General features: G+C 41.1%; 1 protein-coding gene across 1 annotated transcript; it reads left to right on the forward strand.

Annotated features, from left to right (window-relative positions):
• Positions 1-8,882: 8,882 nt before the first annotated feature.
• kcng4b (potassium voltage-gated channel, subfamily G, member 4b) lies at positions 8,883-19,812 on the forward strand (the record flags this gene model as incomplete). The annotated part of the gene is made up of 2 exons (XM_080028783.1): positions 8,883-9,644; positions 18,970-19,812. 2 exons carry the CDS (start codon positions 8,883-8,885, stop codon positions 19,810-19,812), a joined length of 1,605 nt encoding a protein of 534 aa, XP_079884909.1.
• Positions 19,813-21,374: the final 1,562 nt, after the last annotated feature.

Consider the following 21,374-nt stretch of genomic DNA (forward strand, 5'->3'; position numbering starts at 1 on the left):
TTACAAGAGGACTTTTAAAAGACTTTGAAAAGACTAAAGACTGAAACCCTCTTACATCTAAAGACTATCAACTCACACCTGAAGACAATTAGTTTTCAGTCACAGAGTGAGATTTTGAAAAGACAGGGGGTCTTGCAAGACTATACAACTAGATTCCTTTTGAGATTAATATTATTTCCGCAAACGCGATAGTGATTATTTAATTTAAAAAAAGTTAATTCAATATTCCGAGCGGGGGACTCCCTTTAGTTATTTGACCATCTTTATTTGCTGATCTTGTCCCCAATAACTTTCACTCCTAACCCTGTAGGCTATTTGACGGTAAAGTGTTAAGGCCAGGACACACCGGCCCGATAATCGCCGTCGTAGAGTTTCGAGGGGACGGAGTGACGAATCTGTTTGGTGAGTGCCGTGAAATCAGTCGTAGTTGATGTCGTCGGGCTTCTTTGTTCAATCGGCGGCGGACAGTCTTTCAGTTTGAGCAATTTGATTTGTGGAGGGCTAGCGTATCAGTGAAGCCCGGAAGTGAGGCGTGTAGCACAAACAGCTAACAACAGTTAGCCATCGTTTTAATGTGTTTGTTTGTTTCGTTCAGCGAGTACTCACATGCATCAACCCTTGTTGACTGCTCGACACTATTTGCTAAAAATGGTGCTCTTTATGGTCCATAAATATAAATATGTATTTCTATCTATATTTATGGTCTAGAGAGCCGTCCCATCATTTCCGGCTTCCGTATTTTTTCGGGCCACAATACAGATTAGCGCCGCCTGCTGTTATTACGTCCCACGCAAGCGCAGAGCGTACGGAAAGGCAACAGTCGGTTTGGTGTGTTCTTTGCACTTTTTCGGCCGCGACGGGAAGACTGGAGCTCCCTGAATCGGCAGTCACCATTTTCGGGTAGTCGGACTGGTGTGTCCTGGCCTTTAAGGTTGCGCGGCTGTCAGCCTGGTTCTCCAGCCGAGGCTTCAAGGAAAAAGTGTCCGAAATAAGTGCCTGCATAGGCGGACACAGGTCGCGACTAATGCCGCTCCTCCTGCATCGTGCTCGGTGCATGCAAGAGTGTGCCAGTGTTTACATCATTTAGCTTGAGCCAACCCCCTAAGACTAACGATAATATCAAACATGTTTGATAATGTCGGAACTTCAAGACGGGAAGAAGACTGGCTGGAATCGGGTCGGAAAACCACCATACACCAAACGACTGAGATTACGGGCACGCGCCACAACTCCAGCACGACTTCTGTGATTTCAGTCCGACATTGGAAGATTGTCTGCGACTGTCAAATCGCGTGAAAAGTCGTGTAGTGTAAACCCAGCATAAATCTCCCCAGCGCATACTGTTGCATTTTCAAAACACGGAGGAACAGTTCCAGCACAAATTGATTTGGCTAACCCTTTCAAAGTTCAGATGTAAATATTAAAAATTAATTCATGGCAGCAAAAAACAAAAACAAACAAACAAAGAAAAAACTGCAGATTTCAACTGCAAAAATAAAAATTATTTAAGAAAAGTACATTTAAACATCTTCAAATCCATGTCGGCTGGGGATGAAGAACTTTTAACCTTCACATACCCAGTTGCATTGAAAAAAAAATTATTGTTATTTATTTATTGACTTCCAAGTCCATGTCTGGTGTACACTGAAGACATCAATATGACATCATTGGAGTTATTTGATCAGACTTGACAAATCTATATAGAGCCACAGAAGAAGACAGTATTCAACTGTTTACACAGGCTGAGAAGAGACTAGTAAACTCTCTGTGACAAGTAAACTGACCTGGACATGTACAATTGGCCCAGAGCCCCTTTAATACTCTGAATAATCCCTATTTATTGGGTCTAGTTTACACTCCATTAGTGTGTAAATCCCCAGTTTGTGAAGAAGGTTACAGACTAGACTGATTGAAGTATTTCCCAGCATGCTCCTTGTGAGCTGGTTCTGTCACAGCATGCTTTCTAGTTTTCCTCCGCACCGTCCCGCTACGGATTATCATGTAATCCCTGATATTCATCAACCTGAACGGTCAGAGGTCATGTCCATTGGAATTTTCTGTCTCATCTCGGTGTAGAAGATGAACAGGATTGTAGTGCTTTGTGGGGTTAAATAGGGGAGCATAGACATGGTCGAACATTAGGATGAACACTGGGATCATCTCCCTCCTCAACCATGTGGTCTGAGCTCAGTGTCATTTTCAAGCCCTTTCTTTAAAATCAGTATGTAGTTATTGTCCTTGACCTTGTCCACATGTCTATTAGTTGTGAGGAGTGAGAAGAAACAAACATTCCGCTTTCATATTCTCTGTTTGAGGCTAGAATGGGTAATATTGTCTAACAATTCAGATTGAGAATAATGAAACAAAACAAAAAAACCTGTAGGTAAAAACCAGTAAAATGCTGCTGTGTCACATTGATGCATCAGTAGGTATCTAAAAATGTAATCCATATTTCTTTAAACTACTATAAGAGCCTTTTGTGATGCAGATAAATGGAAGTCGAACAAAGAGTATTTTTTTTCCACCCAAACAACATTTACTAATTCCACTGTATACAAATGCCAAGAAAATTTAAATAAAAAAATAAAATAGCACAATACACTAAATACTTTGCAATTGAGGTGCATCGCTTTCATGCAAAAGCACTGACAAGCTCACCCTTCACTGCAACAGGATAAACAACAAGATAAACAGCTACAGAGGAACACACTGAAACACACAGACGTTAAGTTGTGTGTAATCCACCCACCATGCTGAAGCCTTGTTTCACCAAACATTTATTTTGCAGAGGTCGCATTACCAGAGCCAGGATGTCACCGTCACAGCAGCTGATGTTTCGCTTATTAGATCTGGACAGAAACAACCACCTGCTTCTTGTAAAGCCACAATGCAAATTGTGAATGACATAATAGTGTTTGTGTTTATATGTGTGTTTGTGTGTGTGTGTGCGCGTGGGTGAGGCTCAGTGTTTTATCTTCTGTCCTGTTTTATTAATCCTCTCTGAACTTGTCAGCCTGTACAACATTTGTCAATCAGGCTTTAGCAGAATAAAACAAAGGCTTTCCAGTTAAAACTGGAGAGTCCTGATCAAGTAGAGGAGCAGCACTGCACTGTAAAAAGAAAAGCTATTTGTTGTATTAACCTGTGTAGAATGTTTGTGGGGAGTGCATGTGTCCTGAAAAATAAAACCTACTACAGAGCATATATTCTCTTTGCTTGACATTAATAGTTTTTGTACATTTTATTAAATATTTTTTCTTTAAAACTCATGTTAACTCTGAGCACAGCTGCTTGTCTTTTCATCTCGCAGCCTTGACACCAGTATTTGAAGACGTACTCAGAACTTGTGCCTACTTAAAAATAGTAGGTACACAGTATTAATACTTTTTACTCTCTAATACTATTTTACACATAAAAGTCTTGCATCCAAACGTTTACTTTCTCCTTCCGTGTAGAAATAAAAAATAAATAAAAGTGTTGTTGCCGAGCTGAAGACGGATCCTCAGGCAAGAAACAAATAGTTTTCATTGTTGTTAGTGGACCTGCACAGTGCAAGATGAGACAAACATCAAAGGAAGGCCTCACACCTGAGGCATTTCAAAAGATCCAATCGCAGACAAAGAATTCAGATGGATCCACTACTGGGTAGTGTCATTCTTTTACAATATGACCATTGACACACATAACATCTCACCGGTTGTAACTAAGCACATAACTGAAATAGAATAATTTCGAGGAATTGTCAGTTAATGCCTTATTGTAATTTTTTTCACACTTTAAAAGCAAATATTATATTATTTACTCTGTCGACAGCTATGATTGTTACTTTGGAGATTAAAACTTTTCATATCAAAATATGTTACCATAATTATGCAAATGACGCACACATTTACATACCCTAACCAGGGGACCAGAGTCTGATACAAGCACTGAATTTAGTAGGGGAGACCGGGGGCAATTGTAACACATCAAATTGCACCAATAAGAAATAAAGTAGATACACAAAATTTATTTTGCACATGTATTTTGATGATGTCTCTCTGCATACCAAAGGGAAAATTGATATTCCCTTTTTAAAATATTTTTTCAGAAAAAACATGTTTTTGAGGTACGAAAGTAAAAAATAAAATCTACAGTCTCATAAAGTCTTAATATTTAATTTCAATTAAATGAATTCAGTTTTGTTTTGATGACATTACTGTTGTGTAAGATATGACATCTTTGTTAAACATTAGCTTCATTGTTTCTAGCCATCAGGGTAGTTTGTGTCACAAACACAGTGTTACAATTGCCCCCGACCCTATACATTAAAATACAAAAAAATAAATAATAATAAAATATTGTAATAGGAAAGCTATCTGATTGTTAGTTTTTGAAGTTATGGTTTGAAGTTAGTTTGTTTTTAACCGTTTTTTTTAAAGCATGAATTTACGAATATAATGAAGTAAGCATTTCCAGTAATGTTAATTCTTTAAACGCACTTTGTCCATGTCTAATATTTATTGTTTTGATAAGAAATCAATTTTCCAATTGATATTAAATAGTTTCCCCTATATTTCCCTGCATTAATAGGAAGATTATTGTGGTCCTTAATTTTTATATGAAGATCTGTTGTTACAATTGCCCCCACACACTGATTGTAACGTTTGACTTGCAATTTCTAGATCGATATTGTGAATCTAACAATGCCTGTAAAAGAAAATTATTAATGTTCACAAGTAGAGTACAGATACAAATAGCCTAATTATAACAAATTATCTAAATAGTTCAAGAGGTTTTTGAGTAATGACACTAAAACCAAAAAGTGTTACAATTGCCCCCGGGCTCCCCTACTTTAGTATTGAACAAATCAATGATTGGATGTGCTAGCATTTTCTTCAACAAAGGAAAAACTAAAGTAGCCTTATTGTCTTTGGTGCTGAAGACGATACATCACACATTTGGAACAAACTCCAAGAATACGTGAGGTCCGCTGCAACTCTCAGCTCTTTTAAGTCAAAGCTGATATCATTGAAACCTCACTATTTGCCTTTACCTGTAACCTGGTTTTCTTATGTCTTATTTGAATGTATTGGTATGCACTTTGATCTGCCTTGTGTCTGAACTGTGCTGATATATGAATAAACTTGCCTTGCCTCAAAGATCTGAGAAGGCCTACTTCCTCTACCATATTCGAAGTTGAATTGCATGGACGTTTTTTTCTTTCTTTTTTTACAGTGTAGAAGGAGAGAGAGCTGGAGATGGACGGAGGGGAGGGGAGGGGAGGGAAGGTGGAGAAATAGGAGAAGGAGGATGGTCTTGCTGTCAAACACAGATGAGAATACAGTAGCAAGTTTCAGGAGGACAGCGCCGTTAGATAATCGTGTTTATTTTCTCCTCGCGGCGGCGGGGACCAATGGAAACGGAGCGATGATTTGCGGACAGACAAGAAATCATTTTAATTTAATTCTCTAAAAACTCCCGAAGCTGCCGGGGAGGCGACGTGCGCCGTTCGGTGATGCTGCACAGACACTGGCCGACCCTGCGAACTTCAGATGGGATTTATAAACTGTAAAAACACTACGCCTCTTGCTACTGGGGTGATTTCCAGCTCCTCCATGAGGGCAAAATATGCCAATATGTTTTATTAAGTAGTCTTCATTAGGCCTATGCCAACAGGAGAAAATTATCAGGAACAACAGAAACGATACAGAGCTGAAGCAGCCCATCTGCGCCCTTTGAGGTGAGTGAATATATTACTTCTAAATTCAACTTTTATTATACAAACAAATAGTTACATTTAGTCAATTGTTTGTTAAGTGACAGGTTTTTTTGTATCTCTTAAATGAGCACCACAGACTGGAAAATGTACCTCTTTAAATGTTTAGGCTTGATCGGACCTGTGGTATTCTGTAGCGGATTGTAACTAAGTAGCCTACATGTAGGCCTACACATTTAGGCTACATTAGGCCTATCCTACTTAACTTTTTTTGATCTTGTGACAAAAGTTTTAGCACACTAAACATGTAGCCTACAAATTATAAGACAAATAGGCTACTGATGTATTTACCTAAAATGTAACCTAATCAAACCTAATTTGTATAATATGACAATTGTACTTTTTATTAGGCCCATTGCCTTTTTACTCATTGACAATGTTTTTTTGTTTGACATAATGCCATATTTTTACATTCCAGGAATTTGCTTTAATCAATAAAGTCCAACATTTAATATGATTTTTAGCTTTTAAAAATCAGGACATAACTAGGGCTCGTATTAGAAATTAATTCCAAAGTTTTCTTCAAATAAACTACAAGTAACAGAGTATTAGTAAAGAGGAATAGAATATGTGCAGGAATAAATTTATAAAGGTTTCAGATTACAGGGTAATTTGATCATATAAAAAAGTGTATATCACGGTATCAAGTCATGTAAAAACTATTTAGTGCAGATTGTTTCGATATCCAAGTCTGAGATTTCTTCCATTGTCCTAATACAATAGAGGTGAATGGAATTAATTGTGTGGTCCTCACAGCATTGAAAATGACATTCTAAAAATGTGACAGCAACATCTCTTTAATTCCTGGCCTCCTTGCAAGAGAGCTTGAAACTTTTGAAAGTCCTTTTTGAAGCCATTATATTTGTGATCCAAGTGCACTCAATTTAAATGTTTGGTTTGATGATCATTTTATCACTAAAATATAGTTGATATTTTTTATAAATCACTATTTTTGACAAGTTGCTGCAGATATTTTTGAGTATCATAAACTGGCCAAAACCAAAACCATTCTCATGGCTAGAAACCAATAGAGGTCAATGAAAAATGTGCATTTATTCAAACTAATCTTCCCTTTAAGCTCCATACATATATTGTTCAATTGTAATAGATATCTTCAAAAATAAAAATAAATAGAAAATGTATGGAGCTTAAAGGGAAGATTCATGAATAAATACACATTTTCTCATTGACCTCTATTGGTATGTCAGGTCTAAAATAAACTATACACTGTGGACGATAGTTGCAGTCAAAGGAGCTTCCTTAGTTGTGCTTGCTGGTTGGTTGAAGCCATTTTAACCTCTCTGGGTGGTTTTTAAGGTCACACAGCAGTAGTGTGAGAGTCACATGAACCGAGGCATGAATTGGTGTGAAGCCAACCCAGAGAGGTGTCAAAAATCTAAGTAAGGTGCCAAGATGTTTTTCTAGAGATTGGGGAATTGTCTACATTATTCAACAATTACAACAGCATATTGGATATATTGGGTTGAATCTATTAGTTATTTTATTGTTAGTCTATTTCAAATCAGGCAGTCGATCTCTAAAGTGCTTCAGCAGGGAAGAAAGCAGTAAATGTAAAACAAAAAGACAGTAGCCAGCAATATAGTTTGCGAATGTTTTGGTGTTTTTACATTCTCCGCTGTTTTTACATATTTTTATTTTTACTGGAATTAATTTACGCAATTTAATTTAATTTCTTTGCTAATGCTTTGGTAATGTTAAATCTTGTTTTCAATGAGTTTAAAGATCCTTTGAATTGAATAGAAATTGTGTTATAAAGGTAATGTGATGTGTCACAAAGTACCGCCCAGCTTTACCATTTTTGGCGCTTTTCCACCGCAAATGTAGCTCGACTCGACTCAACTCGACTCAGTTTAACTTGGTTTGGTAGCAGCACGGGTCGTTTTCCACCGAAAATAGTACCTCCTGAACGTGGGCGGGGTTGTCGTAAGGGGCTGAAAGCCAACTCCGGAGTCAAGTAGCAAAGCAGAAATTACGAGCAGTTGTTGCACTATTAACTGAACCAACCGCCAAAAACACGGATGAGAAATGTTTAAGAAAATACTCCCCTTGTATCTGTTTGCTAAAAGAAGTAGAATAATATTGCTACGGGCCGTTAAAAGGGAGGGTTTGTGTCCTGATGTGTGACTGCCACACAGCTGTAGGGATGCGTCACGTACATCCCTATGCACGGAAACACGGGCATGATAAAGTTGACTGTTAAGTGCTTGTTTCAGGATACGTGTTTTCAAATGCAAGCCGTGTCTCAGCCTGAATATTTTATTGAGGTAATCAGTGCAGTCCGAGGCTTGTAATGTAATCGCTCGCTATCATGTCTGTCCCAGCTTGCTGCTATAGGCTATTTAGCCTAGCTGCTATGTCTCCTCTCGTATGTTCAAAGTAACTTCCCCAACAGCCAACACAACTGGGTGAGCTTAGCGAATATATGGAGAGAAAAAAATCGGGTCTGTGATGCAAATCAAATGAAAGCGAGCCAAAGAAGGCTGCACGCGGCGAGACAAAATACACATAAAAGTCCCGGAGAGTTGTTGAGAATCAAGGGGAGAATAATCAACAGAATGAAGCCGGCAGACGGTAGTCTCTGGCCAATCAGCGGCCGGCCGTCTGCCGACGTCACCTTTTAGCTCGACTCAGCTCGCTTGGACCCTAGAGCAAGGCGATACTAAAAAAGCAGCCGCTAGCAGGTACCAGGTACCATGAAATTGCAGTGGAAACGCCAAAAATGCGAGTTGAGTCGAGTCGAGTCGAGCTGATACCATGCGGTGGAAAAGCGCCATTTGAGTCCTTGCAGCCCCTCACACTCAAGCACTACAGATGATTTCAGCTTGACTCTTTAAGGGTTCGGGGCTTGAGGCTTTTGGGGAGACATTGGGATTGGGCCAATGACTAGTTGTACTTGTATCATACTGAAAATAAGTGAACCCAACACAGAGCCTTGTGGCACTCCATATGAAACGCCAGTTTTTAATGAGAGTCTTTAAACTGAGACAGTTTTTAATCATGTTTTTTTTTGTCATCACAGCTTTGACGTCACACCTTCTAACCTTTTGTCAACTGGACATACAAATACATCTTCAATCTCGTGGTCACACACCTTGAAGCCAGCATGCCCATCATTAGCAATGCCAACCACGACTTCAGCAGCTACTCGGTCAGCAGTGATGACAGCAGCCTCGACTTCTTCACTGAGATCCCGGAGACTGCGACCATCAAGGGCGTTCACTTTCAGCGTGCCCAGCTGCTTCGTGACCCTAAGGCCTCATATGTGGTCGACCGCACCCTGCAGGTTCTCATCAATGTCGGGGGAAACCGCTACACCTTCCCCTGGAGCACTTTGGAGCAGTTTCCCCAGAGTCGATTGGGCCGCCTGCGCTCCTGCACCACCCCAGAAGAGATCGCGCGACTCTGCGATGACTATGACGAGACATGTCAGGAGTTCTTCTTCGACCGAAATCCGACAGCCTTCAGGGTCATCCTCAACTTCCTGGCTGCAGGAAAACTGCGTCTGCTTCGGGAACTGTGTGCGGTGTCGCTGCACGATGAGCTCGACTACTGGGGCGTCGACCCAGTGCACATGGAGCGTTGCTGCCGTCGACGCATGATCTCCCGAGTGGAGGAGGTGACCGAGCGAGAGCGCAAGGAAGAGGAGTGGAGGCAGAAGAGGATGATGCTGAAGAAATGTACCACACTGAAAAGTGCTGAAAAGGGCTATCGCAGAATTACCTGGATGCTGAGAGAAGTGGTGGAGAACCCTCAGTCAGGGTTTGCCGGCAAGATGTTTGCCTGCCTCTCTGTCGTCATGGTTCTTGTCACCGTCATCAGCCTGTGCATCAGCACCATGCCAGATCTCCGAGCTGAAGAGACCAAGGTGCGTATGAAGCAGCTGAAAAGCTGACACATCCTGTGTGTTACAGGATGTGTCAGCTTTTGCATATATAAAACCTATTCTCTTTGTCTTCCAAGAAAGTTCTTGAAAAGTTCATATCATTACAAAGAGAGATCTTGTGACACAAATGTTATGGTTATTGAACCAAACTTGATTGTGTGTTTTTTTTTGGGAGGTGGTGGAGAGTGAATATAAAAATGTGACAATTAATGAATGTGTAAATGTGCTAAGACATTCGCTGTTTCAACTTTATAAGCTACGGAATTTGTCAATGTTGTATTTACAGGTCAGTCCGATGCGTGAATAAGAAGTCACTTTGACATAAGAGTAACAATGGCAATCTTACTATGTTGTATCTTATATTTTGTTAACATTTCCTTGGGGCACAAAACTGAATTGAATAACATCACAACAAAATAATAAAGTCTATTTATTTTCTACAAACATAAACTTACAGTTTAAGCTGTAATCACATACATATTAAAAATATATGTGCTCCAAGGTTTTAATTTAAGTGTATGGTGAAACGAGAGACAAAAAAATGTTGAATTCTAGATTTCAGTTTGTATTCTTGTCTGATTCAACAGGACCAGACAGGCTGTTGAAATGACTGTATAAATAATTGTCAGTGTAACGAGTCTGAACTGTGTGACTATTTTTAAAGCCAGAGACGGTGGATCAATTTCTCCCTGATGGTCGTGCTGTGAATCACACCACACAGGAAAATGAAAGCATGGACATGTTTAATTCAGAATCTGAAACATACTATTATTTTTCATATGTTTGATGGTTGATGACAGTTGGACTGAACAAACATCTGGATTTGTGTTTGTTTAACATGTGGCTCAGAGGCAAAAGCAAAGCCAAAATTTCCTTTTAATTTCTAAAAAACAGTTTTGTTTGCAGTCTTAGATTTCTGGCAGACATCTAAGATTGCATTTTGGCCATCTGGTTTACCAGCTTTTATTCACATACAGACAAATAAGTCTGATAATATAAGACAGAGCTGAATGTTGGACTGTCAAATAAAGCGAATGTACAAGGGGACAACAAATTGTGGTAATTTATGAAACAATTGCTCCTTCAAACAAAAGTGGACACAAGCTTTTCATTCCTGAGAAATGGTTCATGCTGAAATAACAATTGTGACTATTAGATTTGATCAGTTGTCTGATGACAAGTAAACAGGAAACCCACAAAACATTCAGTGGATATGCATTTGATAACTCCACAATGTCATGCTAATGGAGCGCTTTGGAAATGAATCCATGAGTAAATAGTATAGCATGTAGTTAGCTGTGGTATTATACAGCATTATAAGAATACATGTAAGATCAGGCTGTTGCTTTCTTCTTAAAATAACATTGCCAAAGTATAATAAGATAATGAGTAACTAAGACTTAATACATGTTAGATTAATGTTTTTTAAAAAACTTACTGAAATTTCTGATCAAGTTCATTATTTTTTCCTGAATTTCAATTATTTCACAAATAATGCACGTTTTGCCAGAGTTGTATTTATCTGCTAACAGAGTACAACACTTTAAATTAGAAGTTCATGATCATTACGACATTTTCACATGTGAGTGAGTGAATTGCATGAATGCATTATTTATTTCTTATCTATTTTTATATTTAGTCCGGCCCTTGAGTGCACATTTTGCTGTATGTTTTGTACAATGACAGTAAAGAACCTAATATAAATCTAATGTAAAAACAATAATTTTTCTCATGTTTTACAAATGTGCAACTCCCTCATGCAACTACTATGTGTCACGGCATCCTAGTCGATGATGCCTCCGGGGCATTAACTGTGGTGGTTTGATATACGCACTCAGAAACTTTGATTTCTTCCATCCAAAAAGTATTTATTTACGAACAAAAAGGTTTCCAAAAATTTGCAAAAAAGGGTTTCAAAATAACAAATGAATGCTAGACTAAACGAAAAGCTTAAATTGCTGGTAAACAAACATTGAAATCAGAGTGGTCAAAATTATGTGTAACCACAGCTTCTACTCCAGGTTGTGACTTGGCTGGACTCACCGGCTGCCATTCTACCATGCAATTAACAGGTGGGCCAAACCACGCCCCCTGCCATCTAATAATTCAATTACCCCAAATAAACAGTCAACAATTAATACGCTGATTTAACTTAAGGAATGGCTGTAACATTCCGGCCCCTAATTATTGCCAAGCAACTAATTACAAATTCAAAAAGGGAAAAATATACAGCCATAACAAAATCTACTGACATCAGTTACATCATGCATTTTTTCTTTCCTTTTTTTTTTAAACTTTGTCTTTTTAAAGTGTCTCTTTATCAGTTCATAAGCCATTAAAAAAGGCAAAAATAGGGTCTTCTTTCTTCAAAAGGCAAAAAAGGGAAGGTGGTGTATGCAAGGGTGTCAAAAGGTCAAAAAATGGGAAAAGTTCGGATGCAAGGGTCAAAATTCAAAAAGGGGATAAGGTGTAATGCAAAGGAATATGTGCATTATGAAAAATGTAGTGTCTGCAAGAACCTTTGGGTGTATCCGTCAGTGTAAGTGTCGATATTTAAGCTGCAGCCCCCTCCAAAAGAAGGCACAGCTTGGTGATGGGTCGTTCCAGCTCCGTGGTTTGAGTCTTCAGCCGGACACGACGAACGAATCCCTTGGAGTCGGTCATGGTTTCTATGATTCGCCCCAATGGCCACGAATTTCTGGGTGCTGATTCGTCCATGACAAGCACAAGATCTCCAACTGCAAAGCTTTTTTTTGCTCTGTTCCATTTTTGACGTGCTTGCATTAGTGGGAGGTATTCTTTCACCCACCTCTTCCAGAACAGGTCAGCAATGTACTGGACCTGCCTCCAACGCCTGCGAGTGTACTGATCATTTTTGCTAAACAAGCCAGGTGGTAAAAGTGGCTTTGCTTTGAGCTGCAAGAGGTGGTTTGGGGTAAGGGCCTCCAGGTCATTTAGGTCACCACTAGATGGGGTGATTGGACGGTCATTTAAGACAGCCTCCACTTCACACAATGCAGTATGTAGGGCCTCGTCGTCCAGCACTTGCTGCCTCATCACTGTGCATAGCACCCTTTTTACCTGCTGTATCAGCCGCTCCCAGACTCCTCCATGATGAGCTCCATACGGCGGGTTAAAGATCCACTTTATTCCATCCTGTGAGAGAGAATGGTGCATCTTGTTTTGGTTTAAGTCTCTGACAGCACTCTTCAACTCCCGGTTAGAACTGACAAAGTTGGTTCCGTTATCCGACCTTATTTCTCTTACTTGACCTCTGCGGCAGACAAATCTCCTGATGGCGTTTATGCACGAATCTGTGTCCAGTGTATGGGCCACTTCTAGATGGACTGCACGTGAAGTTAAGCAGGTGAATATGACGCCATACCTCTTCACAGTGCTTCTTCCTCTTTTCACCTCCATTGGGCCGAAGTAATCTATCCCAACGTCTGTGAATGGAGGCAGATCCGCAATTATTCTGTCCGCAGGAAGGTCTGACATTTTTTGCTCACCAGGTTGCTGTCGTTGTCTTTTGCAGGTCATACATTCTCCAATGACTGTTCTGGCGGCAGAGTTGGCATGTGGTATCCAGAAGCGGCGCCGGAGAGTTGACAGCATGTGATTTCTGCCCCCATGACCAACTTTGTGATGGATGTGACGCAGAATTAGTGTGGCGATTTGGCTGCTTTTGGGAAGAATCATTGGATGTTTTGCTTCTTCGGGGAGAGCAGACCTGCTTAACCTACCACCAATTCTCAGGATTCCATCCACCAGCACAGGGTCCAGTTTGTACAGATGGCTAGCTTTCTTCAAAGTGCCTTTAGCTAAGGCTTCAATTTCGTCTGGATAAGACTGCCTCTGTACGAAACAGACAATGGCTTTTTCCGCTTTCTCCAAATCACTCACTGACAGTCTGGGCATGTTTGCTTTTGCTTGCTGCTTCAGTTTGCGTTCCTGTTTAGCTTGACCTTGGGTTGAATTCCTTCTTTGTCCTCGCAGCTGAAGAAGTAGCTCTTTTATCTTCAGGATCCATGCTACGGCTCTCATTAGGTCTGTCCACTTGGAAAAGTAGCTTAGCAGCTTACTTGTGGGACATTCACTGTCTTTCAGCACTACGGCACAGGCAGAAATCTCACCTTTGACCTCAGGGTCGTCGTCAAGTAATTTGTCCATTTGCATGGTTCCTGGCCATTGTGATTGAGGTTTGGGGAGGAAGCATGGGCCATTGATCCACAACTTAGACTGGAGGAATACATCAGCCTTCAAGCCACGTGATGCCGCATCTGCTGGGTTTAGCTTGGAACTTATGTGCCGCCATTGTGTCACTTTTGACAGCTCTCGAATGATTGAAACACGATTTGCTACATACGTTTTGAATCTTTTGGTGTTACTGGCAATGTACTGGAGAACTGTCATGCTGTCGGACCAGAAAACAGGCTCTTCCATGTTGATTTCTAGCTCTGTTTTTAGCATCTTGTTGATGCGTACAGCTAAGACTGCAGCTCCAAGTTCCAGCCTGGGTATGGTTGTTTGCTTAAGTGGCGCTACTCTAGCCTTTCCCATGACAAAAGCAATGCTCACCTCTCTCCTGGTGTTCATCAGCCGGAGGTAAGATACTGAGCCGTACCCCATTTCACTGGCATCACAGAAATGATGCAACTGTGCTGTTGTTATCTCTCCAAAGTCGTTGGGTGCAAAGCTTCTGGTGATCTTGAATGCATCCAGTAAAGTTAGGCTACTGAGCCACTTTTGCCACACTTGAGCCATTTCTTGGGGAATTTGGTCATCCCAACCCAGCTTTGTTTTGCACAACCCCTGCAAGATTTGTCTTGCTGGGAGAATAACTGGAGCGAGGAAGCCAAGGGGGTCATATATTGAGCTTACTATGGACAGGATACCTCGCCTGGTCACTGAGTGGGGTTTTACCTCTATACTGAACGTAAAGGTGTCCTGTTCCACATTCCATTGAGCACCAAGCGCCCTTTCCATAGGAAGCTGGTCTTTGTCCAGGTCCAGTGTTTTAACTCCTTTAGCTCTCTGATCTTCAGGGATGGCTGCCAGGACGGAGCGATGGTTGCTCACCCATTTATTGAGCCGGAATCCCCCTTTGGCGCACAGGTGTGTGAGGTTCTCATAGAGATATATCGCTTGCTCCACAGTATTTACAGCTTTTAAGCAGTCATCAACATAAAAGTTCTGCCGGATGGTGTTTACAATCTCAGCTGCATAATCATTCTGGTTGTCGTCAGCTGTTTTCAACAGGGCAAATGTAGCACAGCTTGGGGAAGAGACAGCTCCAAATATGTGCACTGTCATCCTGTGCTCCACCAGCTCTTGTGTGACATCCCCATCAGGCCACCAGAGAAAGCGCAAATAGTTTGTGTCTTCTTTTGCCACTCTCACCTGGTGGAACATTCCCTCAATGTCAGTCATAATAGCTATGGGGCCCTGGCGGAAACGAAGCAATACACCTACAAGTGAATTTGTTAAGTCGGGGCCTTGCAGCAGCTCTTTGTTTAGAGACGTTCCACCGTACACTGATGCACAATCGAACACCACACGCAAAGTCTTTTTGCGTGGGTGGTAGACTCCGTGATGTGGAATAAACCAAGCTTTTCCACTTTTATGTTCCAATTGGTCTTTTGGTATGACTTCTGCAAATCCCTTTGCTATAACATCCTTCATGAACTCTTTGTATTCATTAAATAACTTCAGATCTTTTTTGAACTTCTTTAACAGGTGCTGTGCTCTTTGCTGGGCTACAGCTTTGTTGTTTGGAAGATTCACATTATCCTTACGAAAGGGGAGCTTTAAGCAGTAGTGGCCATTTTCCAACACAGCTGAGCTTGACACTTTGTCCATAAACTGTTGGTCTTCCATAGACATCACTTTTTTGCCCTCATAGTGCTGCTCAACAAAGTCTTGATTATATTGCTGGACCAACAGCTCTTCAACAGATATGCGATTAACCTGTACTGTACCTGCACCTGCATTTCCATCACCAGTCCTGTTGAGTGGGCCATTGACAACCCACCCAAGTCGAGTCTTCACAGCGTAGGGCCCAATACCCTCACTATTAATCACTCTCCATGGCTCCATGGCCTTTGGGGCATTGACACCTATAAGCAGCCCAATGCTGGCATCAATGGGTGTCAAGTCAACTTCATCCAGGTAAGGCCATTTTCTAATATCCTCATCTGTGGGGATATTTTCTTGGGTGACTGGGATGGATGTGTGTGTGTAGACATCAGGCAGTTTAAGGTATCCATTTCCATGCAAAGCAGCAACTTCCAATCCAGAAATTTTGTAGCTAGACACTGGCTTCTCTTGTCCCATTGTCCTGAGCAATATGTCCTGCTTCCTTCCATTAGCATTTAGCTGTTGCATCAACTCCTCTGTGCAGAATGTTGCTGTGCTTCCTCCATCCAAAAAGGCATATGTTTGCACAGTTTTTGTTCCCTTTTCCAATTTCACTTTAACTGGGACTATTGAGAGTGCACTTACTTTTATGCCGGCCCCAGTATGGCTACCGGCGTTCATAGAAACCAAGGCACTGGACATGGATGCTTCTGTGAATTGCATATTAGCTGGTTGCTCTCTTTGACTGTCTATGTGCAAAATGGTTGGATGGGTCTTGTGGCAGGTTTTACATGTCATACGATGTTTACAATACTTGCTCATGTGTCCTTTTTCCAAGCATCCAAAGCACAATCCAATGGCCCTCATGATTTCCACTTTTTCTTTGTTGGGTTTGCCTTTAAACAACATACATGCTTCCATTGAGTGGTCTTTGTTACAGAACAAGCAGGGTCTTTTAATGGCACTTCTTGATATTTGTTTATGCTCCACTTCCATCTTGCTTTTTGCATTTTCTAAGACAGGGGTTACAGTGGTGGCAAAACTGCTCCCCCTGCTGGACTTTTGTGGTAACTTGAGTTTGGCTCTATTTTCCAATGGCATATTTATCTCACCAAACATAGGATCCAGTAGAGCACGAGTTTTCTTCTCAATGAATTGGAGGAGATCTTTAAACTTTGGACGTCTGCATTGCCTTTCCTGAACATCACAAACAACTGTTCTCCAGCTGTCACGCAGCTTAAAGGGTAACTTTGACACAACTATCCTCAAATTTGCTGCATTTTCCAGTTCCTCCACATAGTCAATTCCTGACAAGGTGTTGTAGCAGCTTCGGAGAAATATTGAATATGCTCTTAATGCAGGGCCATCTTCAGCTTTTATAGCTGTCCAGTTTAAAGCTTTGCTCATGAATGCCATTGTGATCTTCATCTTATTTCCAAAGTGCCACTCAAGCTGCTTCCTTGCTTCCTTATATCCACTTTCCACATCCATATGCTGACAGCTGCGTACAATTTGTCTTGGCTGCCCCACGGTGTACTGCTCAAGGTAATAGAGTCTATCTTGCATATTGTCTGTTTTATTTTCTATGCCTTGCTCAAAGGCTCTAATGAAGGAATGGAATTGCAGTGGGTCACCATCAAAGCTGGGAATTTCTCTAACAGGCAGGAGGGAGGCTTTCTGCTGTTGTATTAATATTTCAGTTATGTAATTTTGCCTTTTCAGTACGTCTACAACATTTTCTGTGCTACTTGTTCCTTGATTAGTATGGCTGTCAATTTGGGCAGTGATTGGTTCAGATTTAAATGAATGCTGTTGGGGAGTCTGCATTTTAACAGGGGGGAGTTGAGGTAAAGCAGAGCGATGTCGACTTGTGCGGCTGCTTGCCCTCGAACTGACGGAGCCAGCTCCGGCTTGCCGTAGTACTTTTGCTTTGGCTTCTGCGGCTGCCAGTTCAGCTGCTAATGCAAGCGCTTCTTGCTTTGCCTTTATCTTTGCCTCCTCCATAGCAAGCGCTTCTTGCTTTGCCTTTATCTTTGCCTCCTCCATATCCAATATATGCTTTTGTTCCAGCGCTTTGACTTTTGCGCTAAGAGCAGCGCGCTCAGCCTCGGCTTCTACGTAGGCAGTTGTTAATGACTTGGGGCCGCTGGCGCATGACGACACTTGTGATGCGCTACGGCCAATCTCACCGTATGCTTGTTCGTCACCATCATTATCATCAACTTGTTCTTTAACATCAGCGTTATCATCAACATCAACTCGTCCACTTAAAGCATTTATGTCATCCACTTTGTCTCCTTCCCCATCATCTTCACACATCCATGAGCCAACGCTTGTCAGGAATTCTTTGAACTCAATTAACTTTGGCTCGTACCAACAAGTATGATCAGCCTGTCTTTCATCAGCCTCTAGCAATGATTGAACATCCACTTGCAAATCCATAAAGTCTTTTAACAGTTCACTGAATGCGTCCATATGTTTACTCACATTTTCTTTGTCTTCATTTGTTTTCATCATATGTAGCACTTCATTCTTTTTTCTAGTTGCTGCGCCGAGCCTTCCTCTGCGCGATTTAATTGTTTGCAACAACTTCCTTTCAGGGTCCGCAACTTCATCAGTATCGCTCTCCATTTCCACTTCTTAACTTTCACACAAACTTTGGTAAAAGCAGTGCGCAGTGAGCGCTTCCAACGAAAGGCCTGGCCAGGCTCCACCTATTGTTCTGCTGCGTACTCACGGTAGTTGGCAAACATTTCCATCCGAGCGTCCTTTAGCGCTGCAAACGTGTCCAAATCCAGTTTCCAGTCAGTCCAGAATCGACATAATTTTGACTTAATGTCACGGCATCCTAGTCGATGATGCCTCCGGGGCATTAACTGTGGTGGTTTGATATACGCACTCAGAAACTTTGATTTCTTCCATCCAAAAAGTATTTATTTACGAACAAAAAGGTTTCCAAAAATTTGCAAAAAAGAGTTTCAAAATAACAAATGAATGCTAGACTAAACGAAAAGCTTAAATTGCTGGTAAACAAACATTGAAATCAGAGTGGTCAAAATTATGTGTAACCACAGCTTCTACTCCAGGTTGTGACTTGGCTGGACTCACCGGCTGCCATTCTACCATGCAATTAACAGGTGGGCCAAACCACGCCCCCTGCCATCTAATAATTCAATTACCCCAAATAAACAGTCAACAATTAATACGCTGATTTAACTTAAGGAATGGCTGTAACAACTATGTTTTCAACATCTGTCTGGCAATAACACCTCTCTGATTCTGAGGAAGGACAGTCAGGGGTTGGTCTTGGATGAAGGGTCAGAAGGACGAGGGGAAGGAGAGTGGATTGAGATAAGGGAAATTATTGAAGAAAACAAAGGGCACTTTGCTGTCGTAAGTGAATTGGTGCAGTGACCCTTAAAATTGTGTTTTGATCTCTATGTGTCTGCAGGGCGAGTGCTCCCAGAAGTGTCAGAGCATGTTTGTGGTGGAGTCCATCTGTGTGGGGTGGTTCACCTTGGAATTTGTGCTGCGATTTTTCAACGCTCAGAGCAAGCTGGCCTTCGTTCGGGGCCCCCTCAACATCATTGATGCCATTGCCATCCTGCCATACTACGTGTCCTTGGTCGTCGATGTCAGAGATAGGTCACATGATGAGGTCATCATGGGTGCTGGCAGAGGCTATCTGGACAAACTGAGCCTGATCCTACGCCTGCTGCGGGCTTTGAGGATCCTGTACGTGATGCGGCTGGCTCGACACTCTCTGGGCCTGCAGACTTTAGGAATGACCATGCATCGCAGCATGAGGGAGTTCGGCCTGCTGCTGCTGTTTGTCTGCGTTGCCGTGACACTCTACTCGCCTCTGGTCCATTTAGCAGAGAGTGAACTGGCGCCGTTTGCTGCCACACACCCCCACCAACGCTTCAGCAGCATCCCGGCGTCCTACTGGTGGGCCATCATCTCCATGACGACGGTGGGCTACGGCGACATGGTGCCGCGCAGTATTCCCGGACAGATAGTCGCGCTGACCAGCATCCTGAGTGGCATCCTCATCATGGCATTCCCCGCCACCTCCATCTTCCACACCTTCTCCCGCTCCTATCAGGAGCTCAAGCAGGAGTACGAGCGACTGTGGAAGGAGGAGCGAGACGAGGAAATAGCCACAGAGGCGGAGGAAACTTTGTCCAAAGTGGATCTATCACCAAATGAGCTTTTGTCTGTGACCAAGGAAGATAATGAAGACAAGACTTCAAGCAAGAATCATCAATCCAAACTTCCATCTACAGCTTTCTAATGGACCAGGAATAGAGCAGCCAGTCAGGCACTATCATTCAGTAATGATATGTTAAATACTCTGCCCTATAAAAGCACATTTAGATTCAACAATGGACTGTTTTAGTGTATTGCATTTTAAGTCCTTTTCTATTCAAGTTCAGGATTTATGCTTTAAGCTCTCAGTAAACCCTATCTAATTTTGCTGATCAGATTCTTTTTTATTATTATTTTAAGCTTTATTTTTTAAATCAGCACACACAGCACCAAATGTTAAACCTTAACTTAAAGTGGAACTGAAATTTGAATTCTCCTCACCCTCTATGTAAGTAAGAAAAATATAAACTTTAACTGTCTTGCAACAACTGTGCAATATTTTTTTGTAAATTAATGCAAAACAATACTGTCAATAGAATATATAATAGAAAGAGAATACTAATAGGCTATTTATATATTGGACATATATGGGCGCCATGCTGTTAAACCTTCAGATTATAGGCCTACAAGGCTCAACATCACATAGCGTAAACGGTGAGCTTAGATTTCTGTCCGTTTAAAACATCACACACTTGGTGTATTGTGCTGTTACATTTGTGTCCCATTCAGAAGGAGGACGCCTGTTAGCTATAATGTTAGCACTGATTGCCATCAGATAACTTAGTTTTTTCGTTCATGTGTTTGTTCTTCTGCATGGAAAAGGAGTGGGACTAGCTAGCATTATTCGCTTCATAGGTCCAAAGTAATGTTTGATGTGGTGACGTCAAATAACCAGACTTTCAAACTCAAAACAAGTAGGGGCCTACTCCTGTAACGTCAGCAATTTGTACATTATCGTAGTATGTTAAAAGTGAAATCTCAGCTGTGTCTAAGCAACAAGTAACAACGTTGCGCCCCAGGCTGATGAAGTACATGTGGAGAAAGCAGCTATAAGTAGCCTACTGATAGAAGATAGATAAAGATAGATAGCATTTTGACAAAATTGTATTTCTTCCTTTTCTAGGGCTACAAAATTGCAACTAGGCCTGCCTAGTTGCAAATTGTATTAAGTAGCCTACAATACAAACCAAAACACACACCCATGTTAGATGCAGTAGCCCAGGGGTATTCAACTAAAATTCAAATAGGTCCAGTTAGAGAAAATGTCCTCAAGAAAAGGTCCGGAACATCATAATGTCTAACTAGCGTTATGATTCAGTGTGATATATAGTGAAGTAGCCTAGTAGTTGTATCAACGTCTGCATGTAATTAACAACTGACTGTCAGATCAATATAGAAAGAACAATTCAAAAACATTTCAACAATATTTATTCTCACTTTTAAATAATTATAGATATATAATACTGAAGATATATGTATTATTTAAGTGACTCAACTGAAACTAATCTCTTCATAGAGAAGGGCTGCATTTAAAAATAAAATGGTGAAAATAAATATAATAATAATCTTAAAATAAAGATAAAATATATAATTCATTTTTGAAAAATTAAATAATTTTGAGAAATATTTTTAATGTATCATTTCTAAACTTCACTATACCTACTATGTTTGTTTAACATAGTAATCTCCCACTTTGTCTAATACTGG

The sequence above is a fragment of the Ammodytes marinus genome, assembly GCF_949987685.1.
Source record: "Ammodytes marinus genome assembly, chromosome: 1".
Lineage (NCBI taxonomy): Eukaryota > Metazoa > Chordata > Actinopteri > Uranoscopiformes > Ammodytidae > Ammodytes > Ammodytes marinus.